This window comes from Oncorhynchus mykiss, chromosome 13 (assembly GCF_013265735.2).
Source record: "Oncorhynchus mykiss isolate Arlee chromosome 13, USDA_OmykA_1.1, whole genome shotgun sequence".
NCBI lineage: Eukaryota > Metazoa > Chordata > Actinopteri > Salmoniformes > Salmonidae > Oncorhynchus > Oncorhynchus mykiss.
Genome location: NC_048577.1, coordinates 16,365,710 through 16,383,268, shown reverse-complemented (window position 1 = coordinate 16,383,268; position 17,559 = coordinate 16,365,710). Strand labels below are relative to the sequence as shown.

At 44.6% G+C, this 17,559-nt stretch overlaps 1 protein-coding gene across 3 annotated transcripts in view; it reads right to left on the bottom strand.

Moving 5' to 3' along the window:
* The window catches only part of LOC110485783 (SH3 and PX domain-containing protein 2A), a 119,612-nt gene that overhangs the window by 95,854 nt on the left and 6,199 nt on the right, over positions 1-17,559 (bottom strand). For all 3 annotated transcript variants that reach the window (XM_036940435.1, XM_036940433.1, XM_036940434.1), the window contains exon 2: positions 7,340-7,420. In XM_036940435.1, the coding sequence (XP_036796330.1) occupies positions 7,340-7,420 (81 nt within the window). The remainder of the gene's footprint in view (positions 1-7,339; positions 7,421-17,559) is intronic.

Genomic DNA, 17,559 nt, shown 5'->3' with positions numbered 1-17,559 from the left:
AAATGTAGCTCTCTCTCCTAAGCCCTTGTGCCAAGTCTGTGGGAAACAGCTACATATTTCCCCCTCCATCCCGACCTGAGCGAAGACCCGTGCCGTTCGGTCCTGTGAAGTGCCCGATTGTACGCCAGAGGCGCAAAGCACAAAGCACAAGAACAGCGCCTGTGGCTGACATGTAGGTGTCTTCCCTATCCCGCCGGTGAAAAACACTCCAACCTGGGTCTCTCTCACTCCAACACCATCCTTAAGTTTGCTGACGACACGACGCCAATGAGGCAGTCTACAGGGAGGAGGGAGGCGGGCAGACACCTGGCAGCGTAGTGCCAGGACAACAACCTCTCCCTCAACGTCAGCAAGACAAAAGGAGCTGATCGTGGACTATGGGAAACAGAGGGCCGAGCACGCCTCCATCCAAATCGATGGGGCTGTAGTGGAGCGGGTCGAGAGCTTCAAGTTTCCTCTGTGTCCCACATCGCTAAGGATCCATCATGGTCCGTACACACCCACACAGTTGTGAAGAAGGCACGACAGCTCCTACCCCCAAGCCAAAAGACTAAACAAGACTGCTAAATAGCTCATCAAATAGCTACCCACACTACCTGTATAAACCATTTTCTGCACTAACTCTCTTGCACTGACTCTATGCACACAAAGTGGACTATAGCCACACACTCACACATGCTTACACTGACACTCCAACACACACATACACATGCATACTGATGGCACACACACACACACACACACACACTTTCACACTCACCACATACGCTGCTGCTTCTGTCTATTATGTATCCTGTTGCCTAGTCACATTACCCCTACCTATATGTACACTACCGGTCAAACGTTTTAAAACACCTACTCATTCAAGGGTTTTTCTTTATTTTTACTATTTTCTACTTTGTAGAATAATAGTGAAGACATCAAAACTATGAAATAACACATATGGAATCATGTAGTAACCAAAAAAGTGTTAAACAAATCAAAATATATTTTATACTTATGCCAAGAGTGTGCAAAGCTGTCATCAAGACAAAGGGTGGCTATTTGAAGAATCTCAAATCTAAAATAGATTTTGATTCGTTTAGCACTTTTTTGGTTACTACATGATTCCATATGTGTTATTTCATAGTTTTGATGTCTTCACTATTATTCTACAATGTAGTTTAATAGTAAAAGTAAAGAAAAACCCTGGAATGAGTCAGTGTTCTAAAACTTTTGACAGGTAGTGTACATAGCTACCTCAATTACCTCGTACCCCTGCACATTGACTCGGTACTGGTACTCCCTGTATATAGTCATGTTTATATATTTATATGTACATATTCTTATTCCATCACTTTAGATTTGTGTGTATTAGGTAGTTGTTGGGGGATTGTTAGATGGCTTGTTAGATACTACTGCACTGTTGGAACTAGAAGCACCAGCATTTCACTACACTCGCATTAACATCTGCTACCCATGTGTATGTGACCAATAAAATTGGATTTGATTTGTTATTTTTACTCGTTGTTATTCGTTATTTACAGTGATTTTAGTGTCACTATTTCTATTTCCTTTTTTCTTTCTTTTTTAAATCTTTAACTCTGCATTGTTGGAAAAGGACCGGTAAGTAAGCATTTCCCTGTCAGCCTACACCCGTTGTTTACAAAGCATGTGACAAATACAATTCGATTTGATCCCTCACCATCTCGCTCTATCTCCCTATGGCTCTCTCTCTCTCTCTCTCTCCCTCCCTCCTTCTTTCTCCACTCTGGGCTCATAAAGTAGTCCTTTATTCCTGACCCCCAGACAATGGGAAGCCTTATAGCCCAGCCTAGCCTTGCCTAGCGCAGCAGCACAGTACAGAACATCCAAAGAGCACCCACAAGGACGAGAGGCCCGATGGGAACGAGGGGGCTGAGGGCGCTGAAGCTATTCAGCCGTCCATCCTTGGAGATGGCATATCAATATTGCTTTGTGGTCTAGATGTGTTTCAATCAAACGGTCCGAGGGTAAGGGATTCTACTTTTGGGCGACCTTCGTTTTGAAAGCTCTGGCAGAGGGATACTGTATAATTTACTGAGTGGAGTTGAATTGAATATGGGCTGCCTCGGTCCTGGCTACACAGTAGGCTTTTGTGAATGTTTTTCAAAGAGCATAAAATATATCAACTATGCAAGTGGAATTTGACGACGTAAGTGGAATGCAAGGCAAAATATGTGAATATCCATTTGTTTTTTATCAATACACAATCTCAAATATTCAACGGAGAAAGATTTGTCAAACGTCAGTCCTAGCATTAACATTCCGAAAGCTAAATATTCCGTCAGAAGGCATGGTCAGTCAGAGAGACTTGCGAACAGAGGAAAGAGAGGGACGTGGAGAGGAATACAAAACGGAGGAGAGTCTCATAAAAACATCAGTCAGTCTGTTAGTTCCCTCCTTCAGAAGGGTTTTTATAAAATACCAGCCTTGTGCCAGACTGAAGGAACACAGGCCCATTCACAGATGCCTCAGAGGTTCCTCAAATGACAGGGGCTACTCATCATTAGGGAAGGGACTTTGTCCTACCTGGGAAAAACACCACGTACTAATCACAACCTAAACTAAAACTTGCGAGTGTTGATATGTTGAAGATATATGTCGGATTAAAGGGGTTTTCAGTGTCACTATTACTATAAAGCTGGTATAAGAGGCAATAGAAGCCCCCATCAATGTATTTGGCCTTCCCAGTGCCCATGGGCAAACTTAGTTCCTGTTCCAACTGGTTTCCTTTCAGACGCCTGGAAACAGAGTAGTTGACTAACTGGTCAGAACTGGAATCAACAGGATGTGGGAAGGTACAGAAATGAGTTTGAGAGCAATGGAAGGTACAATTTCCCACAGACTAGAGGGGACTTATTTACACTACATGTTAAGTAGTTAGAAGTGTTTAACTCTAAATATATCAAGTCAAGCTGAGGTAAGTATGAAGTGCGGAAGTGAGTGTGTTTTTTCTGGGAAAAAAAGTATTTTCTTCCTCTTGGAACTGATTGTGTCGTTCCATTCACTCACCCCACAACAGTCCCTCTTTCTTTCTTTCTTTCTTTCTTTCTTTCTTTCTTTCTTTCTTTCTTTCTTTCTTTCTTTCTTTCTTTCTTTCTTTCTTTCTTTCTTTCTTTCTTTCCACCTAATCTCATCCCTCTCTTTCCATCCAATCTCATCCCTGTCTTTCCATCCCGTGCCCTGTTGTCCACTTCTCAGGTGAAGTGAGAGAAAAAATGAATCTTTCAATTCTGGACTCACATAACCCAAACTGAACTACTGAAAAGGAACGTTAGAGAAAAGACAGACAAAGAAGGAGATAGAGAGAGAAATAAATAAAGAGAGAGAGATGGGGAGAGAGAGAGAGAGAGAGAGAGGGAGAGAGAGAGAGAGAGAGAGAGAGAGAGGGGTAACTTCCACAAATATGTGAACGATCTGAGAGACAAGGCAAGAAGGGCCTTCTATGCCATCAAAAGGAACATACAATTTGACAATTAGGATCTGGCAAAAAATACTTGATACAGTTACAGAACCCATTGCCCTTTATGGTTGTGAGGTCTGGGGTCCGCTCACCAACCAAGAATTCACAAAATGGGAAAAACCAAATTGACCAAATTGAGATTGCATGCTGAACTCTGCAAAAAGATTCTGTGTGTGCAACGTAAAGCACCAAATAATGCATGCAGAGCAAAATTAGGCCGATACATGCTCATTTTCAAAATCCAGTAAAGAGCTGTTAAATTCTACAACCACTTAAAATGAAGCGGCTTTGTTCACAAACACAAACAGACCCCACAGAGCCCCAGGACAGCAACACAATTAGACCCAACCAAATCATGAGAAAACAAAAAGATAATTAGTTGACACATTGGAAAGAATCAAATTACACAGATCCACAAATATTTTTTTTTTTTAATCCAATTTTGATCAACTCCCATATCTATTGGGTGAAATACCACACTGTGCCATCACAACAGCAATATGTGTGACCTATTTCCCCAAGAAAAGGGCAACCAGTGAAGAACAAACACCATTGTAAATACAACCCATATTTAAGTTGATTTATTTTCCCTTTTGTACTTGCAACACTGCATATAGACACAATTTGACATTTGAAACGTCTTGATTCTTTTGGAACTTTTGTGAGTGTAAAGTTTACCATACATTTTTTATTGTTTATTTCACTTTTGTTTATTATCGATTTCATTTGCTTTGGCAATGTAAACATGTGTTTAATTGCCAATAAACCCCCTAAATTGAGAGAGAGCGAGAGAGAGAGAGAGAGAGAGAGAGAGAGAGAGCGATAAATTAAAGAGAAAGAAAGCAAGAGAGCGAGAGAAAGCGTGAGAGATAGAGAGAGAGAGTTAGAGAGATAAATAAAGAGAAATAATGCGAGAGAGCGAGAGAGATAAATAAAGAGAAAGAAAGACAGACAGAGAGAAGAGATGAGAGAGATAAATAAAGAGAAAGAAAGACAGAGAGAAGAGATGAGAGAGATAAATAAAGAGAAAGAAAGACAGAGAGAAGAGATGAGAGAGATAAATAAAGAGAAAGAATGCGAGAGAAAGTGAGAGAGGAGAGAGGAGAGAGGTGAGAGAATTAAAGAGAGAGAGAGACTACTCTCCTCTGCCCTGTCAAAAATGACCAACCCTTTCATTGAAGCTGAGAAATTGGGGGGAAATAATAAGTAGGAGATGGTTCCCTGTTGTGAGATTCTAGTATCATTTGAAATGAATGGTCTCTCTATTACCAGTTAATAGCTTCTTCTCTGCATTGGCGACACACACACACACACGCACACACACACACAAGCACACGCACACAAAGACTACAGTGGGAACCCACTAGCACTAATATATATCCTGTTACCAGTGCCTTAATGCATTCATAAACTCACCGAGTTAGAAAACACATTACAGTGTACTCTAAATGCAATTAAGGGGTGTATTACCTTACCCATTCAACCGAGGCCAAATATCTTTATTTATGCTACACTCTGGTCCTGTGTCACCAATACACCAAACCCTTTACCTTCAAGAGGTCAGAGATCAAAGGTCATGGGATATTCCACACGCGTACAGAGTGCTAGCTACTTCTGGTGCTTCTGTCGACCTACACGGCTTGGAACTCTCCACCCTCACAGTAGTTGGTCATTTTGGTGGACACATTCATCCAAAGCAACTTACAGGGAGCACACAGTCCGTGCCTGTGGCCCGAGCTGGAACTGAACCCACACCGCTGGCCTTCTCCACACCACACTGTAACCATCTGAGCCAAAGTCAACTAGCTCCCGCCCTCTAAAACCATGACGTCAGCTGTTGTGAGTAAGAGTTGGGCAGCTCCTGCCTGTGGATATAGACAGGTGCTGCCCATCCAGGGTTTGCAAAGGCTGCTCTCTTTGGACCAGATACATGTTTACTAAACAAGAGAGGCTCCAGTTCTGTCTAGAAACAACAGGGCGAAAAAGAGGGATGGAACAGACAGATGAAAGAGACGGAGAGATGAAAGACAGACATTTCCAGTGTATATCCTTTCTCCTGGCATAAGGGCTTAGTTAATAGTTAACCACATCCCCCTGTGTGAGAGTATTGAGAGAAGAGCCATGGTTGTTGCCAATGGTAGTCTCTCTGACTACAGCCGTGTGTCTCAGCTTTGAAGTAGAAGTTGTGCCCTTAAGTAACCACAGATCTAGGATCAGAGTATCATATCCCAAACACCTAAACTTCAGGAGGATTTAAAGAAACATCTGACCCTGGACGAGTGGTTAGGGGCAACTTGACCTACTCTTGTGTCTATCAACGACATTAAGAGATGCTCATTGCCAGCTATATTAACAGTTGCATAGCCAGATGTGCTAGACTGAAAGTGAGTCATTATTAGCCTATATCAAGGTCTCTCTTGCAAAACACTGTATGTCAGTGAGACAAACCTGCATATATAAAGGTTGAATAAATAAATGCATTTGGTTGTGAATGCTGCTTTCTTTGACAACACAATAAACTATAGCCTTAGTCTAGGGGACGTTTGGACTCTCCACCTAGTCTGAGGACCTCTGCCCTCTCAATCAGAAAAGCTAACAAAATCAATCTTTCTGTTGGTGACTGAGTGGTTCTGTGTGAAACCATCCACAACCCATTAGAGGCCATTAACTCCCAAGCAGCAATTTGAACCCCTCGTAGTGTGTGTGTGTGTGTGTTTGTGTGTGTGTGCATGTGCGTGTGTGCGTGCGTGCATGCGGTGTGTGTGTGCGTGCGGTGTGTGTGTGCGTGCGTACGTGCGTGTGCGTGCATGCGGTGTGTGTGTATATGAGTGTGTGTGCTCACCTATATCTCCTCATAGTCTACATTTCAGCAGAGGAACCAAGATACAAACTTCCTCAGTCAACCCTGTTTATTGTTCTACCTTTTCTTTATTACACATTGGGAGTAATCACTTCCAATGGGGAGGCTATTTTCCGTTGCACCCACTGGTTATCAATGGGACCTTTGAGGGTAGGAACCTTCCTCCCCTGATTGAAACATCATTTCCTGTCAGGCTGCACACTAAAGCTATTGAGATCAACCCAAGTCTTTCTCTATGTACGTCTCTTTCATATTGACCAGAATGATCAGGAGACCACAAGACCTATGCTGCTACTCTGCCTATCAGCTTGCAAAGAGCGGGGATGTAAGAGGGTGTATGTACACACACACACACACACACACACACACACACACACAGAATATCCTTAACCTGCAGGGTTTTTACTGCAGCAGCCCAGCTCCCATTCCAAAGAAAATACAGGTCTAAACTGAAGGGTAGTTTTGGTATGTTAAACATAAGAGTCAGGTAAGCTGATATGTGAAACGTTCCAACAGTCACCACACACACACGCACACACACACATCACCTGAGAGTCCCTCGGCAGGCCGCTATAAAACATGCTACAGTACATTAAATTGACTTCCATGTGGATTTCTCTTGTACTATAAAACAGCCTGGCAGCTCCTTGACGTTTCGGGGCCAAGGCAGAGATGTGTGTGTGTGTGTGTGTGTGTGTGTGTGTGTGTGTGTGTGTGTGTGTGTGTGTGTGTGTGTGTGTGTGTGTGTGTGTGTGTGTGTGTGTGTGTGTGTGTGTGTGTGTGTGTGTGTGTGTGTGTGTGTGCGTGCGTACGCATGCGTGTGTGTGTTGTAGTACTACTGCATCTCTGAGGCTACAAGAGATACAGACCGTACCGCTCCCCCACTCCCAGACTAATTACTAAAACTCACATTGATTCATTGACTCAACCATGTGTGGAGAATAGCAGTGCAGTTTTTAATGAATAATAGAGAATAAGGAGAGAGTCAACATTACCTGAAGGTCAAAGAATTTGCTGTATCTCCTGTAGATTATGTGGGAGGTGTTGTCAGAGTATGTGACATTGATGAGATACACCTGCAATGAGAGAAGAGCGCATGGTTAACACTGTGGGCCCGACACACGGCACACCAAGGCAACAACCCCTGCACTTCAAAGATCAATGGCACGCACATATATCTGTCAAGGTGTAATAGCAGGTGAACATCATGGTGATCTCATTCACCTTCTCTACCCATTGAACCTCTGCACTTCCTGCCCCAGCCACGAGTTACAATTACAACAGCCATTCCCATTCAAGTGGATGGGGCTTTGTCTGAGGCGCTTTGTTCCTTCCAGTAACTATATTTATATGATAGATGACGTATAGAAACCGGCCGTTCTGTTCCAGACCCGAAGGGTCGGTAATGTAAATGATGCTGATATCATCTCCGGCTTTAATCTAACATAGGGAAACATGGGAAAGATTTCAAGGAGTCTGGAAAATTCCCATAAGAGAGGTCAGTCAGGAGGGTTGAATGGGTTGGGCCTTTATGATGGATATCTACAGACGTAGTGTTGTGCCAATATACAGTAGGATATATCTGGTGAAATGGCTATTTGAAGTCACAAAATAGCAAGCAACAAACATACGTTTGAAACGTGACTGTTAAAATCAAGGCTAACTGCTGCTGAACATAGCCTTTCACAGTTCTAATATGCTATAGTACTGAGGACATTGAGGTTAAGTCCCAAACCTATACCATTGGCCATTTGGCTTCATTGTTCTCAGCTCAACCTCTACTACAAAAACACACTATTTGTTTAAGTTCATAGAGTTTCCATATACTTCATAATCATAACATGTTTACATCTGATGTTCACTCAAAATCAGGGAAAATATTGCTAACAAAAACAGCCATTGTCAAAAAATGGACAATCGGGGCGCAGTGGTCTAGGGCACTGCATCACAGTGCTAGCTGTGCCACCAGAGATTCTGGGTTCGCGCCCAGGCTCAGTCGCAGCCTGCCGCGACCGGGAGGTCCGTGGGGCGACGCACAATTAGCCGAGCATCGTCCAGGTTATGGAGGGTTTGTGGCCGGTAGGGATATCCTTGTCTCATCGCGCACTAGGGACTACTGTGGCGGGCCGGGCGCAGTGCACGCTGACCGGGTCGCCAGGTGCGCAGTGTTTCCTCCGACACATTGGTGCGGCTGGCTTCCGGGTTGGATGCGCACTGTGTTAAGAAGCAGTGCGGCTTGGTTGGGTTGTGTTTCAGAGGACGCATGGCTTTCGACCTTCGTCTCTCCCGAGCCCGTAAGGGAGTTGTAGCGATGAGACAAGATAGTAACTACTAACAATTGGATACCACGAAATTGGGGAGAAAAGGGGGTAAAATTCACACAAAAAAAACAAAAAAAATGGACAGTCAAGTAAGATTTTGTCAGCCATCCACATAGGCTAAATGAAGTAGGCCTATGGTTGCACTTTGAGCACTAAATGTCGTCGACTTGTCAATATAGGAGCAATGCACCTCATGAAATATCGCCATCTTCACTATGCCTATAGAGGAAAATCACCTCATGATATGTTGGCCATTGAAAATCAAGTTCCCCTTGTGAAGTCAGACACAGGTGTTTCCCTAATCCCCTGGCCTACTACCACAGCGAACCCTCGTCCTAATACATCTTACACACTGGTCCCTGCAGCAACCTGCCAAGAACAGTCATAACAGCTAGCCTTAGAAGAATTACGCTAGTGTTTTCACAATTCTCACCCATGGAAATGTTACGCCACTTGGAAGTATGTTACGCCACTTGGAAGTATGTTAAGCCACTTGGAAGTATGTCATACTAATGCTAAGCTAATGGCGTGATAGTGACTCCATAGGGTTAGTGTCAGCGGCTTGGTTTGATTTGTATTGTGTTAGCGAGTAGCGGCTTCAGCACTAGCCTTTTCACTCCCATGGAAATGTTATGCTAACATCAAAGCCACTGGAAGTCTGTTATGTTATGCTAAGGACCTGTTAGCATCTCCTATAGCGATGGCCACTTGAAGTCTGTCATGCTATGCTATGCTAGCTAATGATGTGTTAGTGACTCCATAGGATCACACTTGACTGGCATTGCTGCTGCCAAAGTCAGTGGTACTGGAGGGTTGGTGAATTTATTTACTGGAGTCTTTAAAGAGTCTGTAGTCAGGCAGTTAAGTTATTCTGTAAGGACTTCACATGTTGTGTTCCACCTTCAGCGAAGTAGGCTATCCTTTATCAGAAACACTATACATCACCAAATACTAAAACATATGTTTACAGCTCAAAGCCGAACGAGAAACTGAATAATGAATCAAAACGGAAAGCCAAAACTAAGGGAGGTTAGATGAATGAAGAAACTGGTGAATGAATGAGGCCTCAGTAATGAGTCTGATACTGAGTAAAGACCTTACCCCAAATACCCCAAATCTCTTCATGCTGTTAGAGCATAGCACTCCACATAGATATGGACTTTATCTGACACCATTTCCCTTGGAGGGTCTGGAAGAGCTACATGCCCGCCTGCACTTGTACTGGTGTGTGTGTGTGTGTGTGTGTGTGTGTGTGTGTGTGTGTGTGTGTGTGTGTGTGTGTGTGTGTGTGTGAACACCTCAAGCAAGTGTGTGTGGGCTTGCCCTGACTTCCAGTGAGTGGGTGTGTTGTTCTATAAATGCTTTTGGCCTGAACGGCATGTTGTCATCCTCCCTCCTCCACCACCACCCGATGCCACTTGGCTGCTTAATTTGACCGTGGAGCAAAACCTCTCTGGGATGGGCCAACGGAGGGAGGGAGGGAAGAGCAAGGAAGACACGGACTCAGTTAAAACGATCCCATCCCAACCCGCAGAACAGATGGATCTGTCCTCAAAGCAACCACAATGGAAAACAGAACTAGTCCATATCCACACCACACACAACCCACGCCCAAAATATCAAGCTTAAACCTAATGCCATCGTCCAACCTAAAATAGACTATATCATCCCTCAGGGAGTGAATGGGATTGAATGTGAGTTAACAGACTAGTACACCCCCATCACTACCTGAAAGCAAAACAAACCTATACTGTAGGTGTCACCTCAATTATATTTCTGGATTGATATAGGCTTGACTGTGAAGATTAGTGCTGTTCGACAGCTTGAAAAGTAATTTTTTCATTGACTCTCAGATGGGGGTAAAAAAATTCCAGCAACGTTTTAAAATAGCATGTAGATGCATTGCAGGTTGACTCATGGTTCAAGTACAGCCAGTCGTGAGCGGCTGTTGGTCCACACAGCCAAAACACTCTGAATCATTATTTTAGGGGACCAAACACACACACACACACACACACACACACACACAAACACACACACACACAAAGTTACTCACTAACTGTCAGTTAGAGGGAGTTCGATTTGTTTTCTAATGTTACACAGGTTTAACACATTTGAACAACAGAGAGTGAGTTGTCTTCCCAGTAACAGAAGGTGTGCTGATGGAATCCCAGATGGTGGGTCGTCAAGTGTTGCCGCACCGTTCAAATCAAGATAAAATCCCGGCCTTGCCATACGGTTAGACATTCTTCAATAGTATGCATGTCTGGGCAAATCAAACAATGTTGCAATTTCAAAACAGAAAACAAAAGAGACAATGTAGACAAAACAAAAAGTTTACAACATTTAGAAATAAGTTTATACATTACCCAACATTACCTTTACTGCATAACACCCTCTATTCTACTACTCTGTAGTTCCTTGGTATCCACATCACCAACAAACTAACATGGTCCAAGCACACCAAGACAGTCATGAAGAGGGAATGACAAAACCAACTGCACCATCGAGAGCATCCTGGCGGGTTGCATCACTGCCTGGTATGGCAGCTGCTCAGCCTCTGACCGCAAGGCACTACAGAGGGTAGTGCGTACGGTCCAGTACATCACTAGGGCCAAGCTTCCTGCCATCCAGGACCTCTATACCAGGCGGTGTCAGAGGAAGGCCCTAAAAATTGTCAAAGACCCCAGCCACCCTAGTCATAGACTGTTCTCTCTGCTACCGCACGGCAAGAGGTACTGGAGCGCCAGGCCTTCAGCTTATTCCCCCAAGCCATAAGACTCCTGAACAGCTAATCAAATGGCTATCCAGACTATATGCAATGCCTCCCCCTATTTTACGCTGCTGCTACACTCTGTTGTTATCTATGCAAAGTCACTTTAATAACTCTACCTACATGTACATATTACCTCAATTACCTCGACTAACCAGTACCCCTTGTATATAGCCTCGCCATTGTTATTTTACAGCTGCTCTTTAATTATTTGTTATTTTTCTTTCTTTTACATTTTCTTGTTTTAAACTGCATTGTTGGTTAAGGGCTTGTAAGTAAGCATTTCACTGTAAGGTGAATGCCGAATAACTGTTGTATTCAGCGCATGTGACAAATAACATTTGATTTGGTTGGTACTTACTGTACACATAGAACCCAGATTTAACACCATTAAACATTTCCTGCATAATCACTCTTGGCAAATCCAGTCGTAAACCTGTACTGGCTGGCACACTAGCCCTAGCTGCTAAAGATCAGCTGTTACCATCAGACCCACTTCTTGGTTTGGCAACCGGAACATTTAACAGCTAGATGGGTGGGGGAGATTTATGGAAACAATGGGCCCAACCTAAATCGTAAATCACTGTAGCAGACTATGTAATATATCATATAAATAGGAGGTTAAGGTAATTAGTTCGGATATAAATGGTGATTCAGTTTATTACTGTTAAATTTAATTAAATATAATAGTTTATTACAATATAATTACATGTATTACTCTCTGGATATCCTGTGACATCAGCAACCGAAAGAAATACAGCAAATATATATTCTATTCTGTTCTATTCCATTTTTATTCAATTCTATTCTTCTGCACTCATGTCAACAGCCAAAGGGGTTTGATGAGACATTCAAAAACAAAGAGGGAAAGTACATGCATGGACAAATTCAAAGGAATCAAACAAGTTTGTGTCCCAGACACCCCGATCTAGCAAGAGAAAGCCCTCGTTCGTCATCATCTCTTGCTGTGATGCAGATGGTTTCAGCTTGGGAGACAGAAGTCTCATTCATGTCCGGCATTTTGGAGAAAGATTAATAAGAGCAAATTGGATCTCTGATTACTTCAATGAATCAACCATGAATCATAGGCTACACATTGCTATGATTCGCTTAGTTATGGTTTGACAGCTTTTATTCAGCTTTTCACAAATTGCTCACCCTTTTCCACCACATATAGTGACTAGCAACCACAATGTAAGACTCTAAATAAACCAAACTACAATAGTTTGTGTCTACGAATGGAGAAAATGACTTACTGTCTCTGTAGAACCCTTGTGTTTCCCAGTTTCCCAGTTTAAGAGTGAGGAAGGCTGAGCAGAGGGCTTGGTGGAGCATAGACTGTGGGCCTAGCCACAAAATTACACTGAACCACGCCTAAAACACTATACTTAACCTAACACATAAAACAGAAAGGCATTATATACTGCTGACCAGATGACTTTCATATGGATTATACGTGGGGATTGAATGAAGTACAAGGATGGAAAAATCATTCGCTTGAGAATAGGTCTAAAGGGAAATCCACTTTCCATAATAATCACAACTAAGCTAATAGAGACAGATTTATAAAACAAACAGGTGAAAAATAGGTTACGGACGACAAGACAGCTTGAAGACGTGTGCATGTGTGTCTGTGGCACCTTAACTGGGGAGGACGGGCTCATGGTAACAGCGTAAATGGACTGGTGTCGAACTCATCAAGCACATGAGTAGAGGAGATCCACACAAGTGGACTACAGGAGGCTGCTGAGGGCGTCTCATAATGTCTGGAATGGAATGGTATCTCATTCCGTTTCATTCACTCCAATTCCAGACATCACCAAGCCTCACTCAGCAGCTTCCCGTGGTCCATGTGTGTGTATCTCCTCTACTCATTCACCAGGTCATACTGTACCAAGAGGACAAAAACCGCCTGCCGTCCAAGTCTAACTTTAACTAGACCAAGGGCTTTGGTTTGGCAGTGGCTCCATGGTGGGAAATCCCTTTAATACAGGTTTGCATAAGCTCTGCCAATATACTGCCCCTGATCGCCCACAAACCCAACCACCCCTCCTAAAACTGTGGTCATTTCCAGTTTTCACATCTTTCGCCTCACACTACCTTCTCTATCCCATGGCATAGGAAGCGCAGGCCTCCTTTCTCTCTCTCTTCCTCTCCCTAACCACAGCCTTAGAAAAAAAGGTGCCATCTAGAACCTAAATGGGTTCTTCAGCTGTCCCCATAGGACAACCCCTTGAAGAACCCTTTTTGGTTTCATGTAAATCTCTTTGTGGTTCCATGTAGAATGCTTTCCACAGAAGGTTCTAAATGGCACCCAAAAGGGTTCGATCTGGAACCAAAAAGGGTTCTCCTATGGGGACAGCCGAAGAACCCTTTTGGAACCCTTTTTTTTCTAAGAGTGCAGCAGCCAACAGGAAACAGGAAGAGAAGGCCCAGGCAAACAGAAGTTTTTCTGAGAGGGATAAGGAAAAACGGAAAAGTGTTGATTCAGCTGTTATTTCCTCCTCTCTCTCTCTCCCTACTTTCAGTCTTGTAATGTACAGCAGAACAATCCACACAGAGTTGTTCATTGTATCCTGTTTCAATCAGTACAGCTCGGTTACGCAATCTTAGAGGCCTCACTTTCAAATAGACACATTGCAAGACGACACACACAGTGAGGTACAGTTGCAGTATACTGTCTGGCCAATTTCTCACGGTAAGGGCAAGGGCTACCATTGCAAGCCCCACATAATGCCCACACTTGTCGTCCGTCTTCGCATCGTGACTCCTGAATGTGTCGACACACAGAAATTGCTTGGAGCCAGAGGCAATGTTTCATGTGGATTACTGTATATCAAAATAATGGGATGTGCTACATATTTTATACTGTAAAAAAAAAAATATATATATATATAAATAACAGTTTGTACATGTTGGTGATGATTAAGACGTGTTGCCTAATAAACATCCCATCTTGTAATAATCTGATCGTTTTATAGGTTGAAGAAGACTTCCCAACTGTTCCAGGCAAATAAAGTTCTCCAAGGTGAATAGACAACATCTGTCGGTTGTTGAGACATTCAGCAACATGTGTTCAGGGCTCCAGTAGCAACATCCACTGATCCCTCCTTTCTATTTGATTTATTTAACCTTTATTTAACCTTTATGTAACCTTTATTTAACCAGGCAAGTCAATTAATGACACATTCTTATTTGTACTGAACAAAATTATAAACACAACATGGAACAATTTGAAAGATTTTACTGCGTTACAGTTCATATAAGGAAATCGGTCAATTGAAATAAATGAATTATGCCCTAATCTATGGATTTTATATAACTGGGAATACAAATATGCATTTGTTGGTCACGGACACCTTTAAAAAAAAAAAAAAAAAGTGGGGGCATGGATCAGAAAAACAGTTAGTATCTGGTGTGACAACCATTTGCCTCATGCAGCGCAACATATCTGCTTGCATAGAGTTTATCAGGCTGTTGATTGTGGCCTTGTTGTCTTCAATAGCTGTGCGAAGTTGCTGGATATTGGCGGAACTAAAAACATGTTGTGGTATACATCCATCCAGAGCATCCCAAACATGCTCAATTGGTGGCATGTCTGGTGATGCAGGCTATGGAAGAACTGGAACATTTACAGATTTAGTTCAGAACATTCAATTCTCCGGCAACAGCTCTGGTGGACATACCTGCAGTCAGCATGCCAATTGCATGCTCTGTTACGGTGAGTGAATGAGGACCCAAAAGCGAACTAACTTAAACAGAGCTTCTTTAATAACCAAACATAGGTAGGCTCAGATAGACCGGCAGATTCCGACAGGACAGGACAAGGTTACAGCAAACATGACGATAGTCTGGCTCAGACATGAAACACAACAAACAAGAATCCGACAAGGACAGGAACAAAAACAGAGAGAGATATAGGGGACTAATCAGAGGGAAAAGGGGAACAGGTGGGAGAAGGGGTGACGAGGTAGTCAAGAGGAGACAAGGAACAGCTGGGGGAAAGCGGGGGAGAAAAGGTAACCTAATACGACCAGCAGAGGGAGACAGGGTGAAAGGAAAGGACAGAAAGACACAACATGACAATACATGACAGTACCCCCCCACTCACCGAGCGCCTCCTGGCGCACTCGAGGAGGAAACCTGGCGGCAACGGAGGAAATCCTCGATCAGCGCACGGTCCAGCACGTCCCGAGAGGGAACCCAACTCCTCTCCTCAGGACCGTACCCCTCCCAATCAACGAGGTACTGGTGACCACGGCCCCGAGGACGCATGTCCAAAATCCTGCGGACCCTGTAGATGGGTGCGCCCTCGACAAGGATGGGGGGGGGGGGGGAAGACGAGCGGGGGCGCGAAGAACGGGCTTGATACAGGAGACATGGAAGACCGGGTGGACGCGACGAAGGTATCGCGGAAGAAGAAGTCGAACTGTGACAGGATTAATGACCCGAGAAATACGGAACGGACCAATGAACCGCGGGGTCAACTTGCGAGAAGCCGTCTTAAGGGGAAGGTTCTGAGTGGAGAGCCAAACTCTCTGACCGCGACAATATCTAGGACTCTTAGTTCTACGCTTATTAGCAGCCCTCACAGTCTGCGTCCTATAACGGCAAAGTGCAGACCTGACCCTCTTCCAGGTGCGCTCGCAACGTTGGACAAAAGCCTGAGCGGAGGGGACGCTGGACTCGGCGAACTGAGATGAGAACAGCGGAGGCTGGTACCCGAGGCTACTCTGAAAAGGAGATAGCCCGGTCGCAGACGAAGGAAGCGAGTTGTGGGCGTATTCTGCCCAGGGGAGCTGTTCTGACCAAGACGCAGGGTTGCGAAAAGAAAGACTGCGTAAGATGCGACCAATAGTCTGATTGGCCCGTTCTGCTTGACCGTTAGACTGGGGGTGAAAGCCGGAAGAGAGACTGACGGAAGCCCCAATCAAACGGCAAAACTCCCTCCAAAATTGAGACGTGAATTGCGGACCTCTGTCCGAAACGACGTCTGACGGAAGGCCATGAATTCTGAAAACATTCTCGATGATGATTTGTGCCGTCTCTTTAGCAGAAGGAAGCTTAGCAAGGGGAATGAAATGAGCCGCCTTAGAGAACCTATCGACAACCGTAAGAATAACAGTCTTCCCCGCTGACGAAGGCAGTCCGGTGACAAAATCTAAGGCGATGTGAGACCACGGTCGAGAGGGAATGGGAAGCGGCCTGAGACGGCCGGCAGGAGGGGAGTTACCGGACTTAGTCTGCGCGCAGACCGAACAAGCAGCCACGAAACGACGCGTGTCATGCTCCCGGGTGGGCCACCAAAAACGCTGGCGAATGGAAGCAAGCGTACCCCGAACGCCAGGGTGGCCGGCTAACTTGGCAGAGTGAGCCCACTGAAGAACGGCCAGACGAGTAGGAACGGGAACGAAAAGAAGGTTCCTAGGACAAGCGCGCGGCGACGGAGTGTGAGTGAGCGCTTGCTTTACCTGCCTCTCAATTCCCCAGACAGTCAACCCGACAACACGCCCCTCAGGGAGAATCCCCTCGGGGTCAGTGGAGGCTACTGAAGAACTGAAGAGACGAGATAAAGCATCAGGCTTGGTGTTCTTAGAGCCCGGACGATAAGAAATCACGAACTCGAAACGAGCGAAAAACAGCGCCCAACGCGCCTGACGCGCATTAAGTCGTTTGGCAGAACGGATGTACTCAAGGTTCCTATGGTCAGTCCAAACGACAAAAGGAACGGTCGCCCCCTCCAACCACTGTCGCCATTCGCCTAGGGCTAACCGGATGGCGAGCAGTTCGCGGTTTCCCACATCATAGTTACGTTCCGACGGCGACAGGCGATGAGAAAAATACGCGCATGGGTGGACCTTGTCGTCAGAGAGGGAGCGCTGAGAAAGAAGGCTCCCACGCCCACCTCTGACGCGTCAACCTCGACAACGAACTGTCTAGAGACGTCAGGTGTAACAAGGATAGGAGCGGATGTAAAACGATTTTTGAGGAGATCAAAAGCTCCCTGGGCGGAAACGGACCACTTAAAGCACGTCTTGACAGAAGTAAGGGCTGTGAGAGGAGCTGCCACCTGACCGAAATTACGGATGAAACGACGATAGAAGTTCGCGAAGCCGAGAAA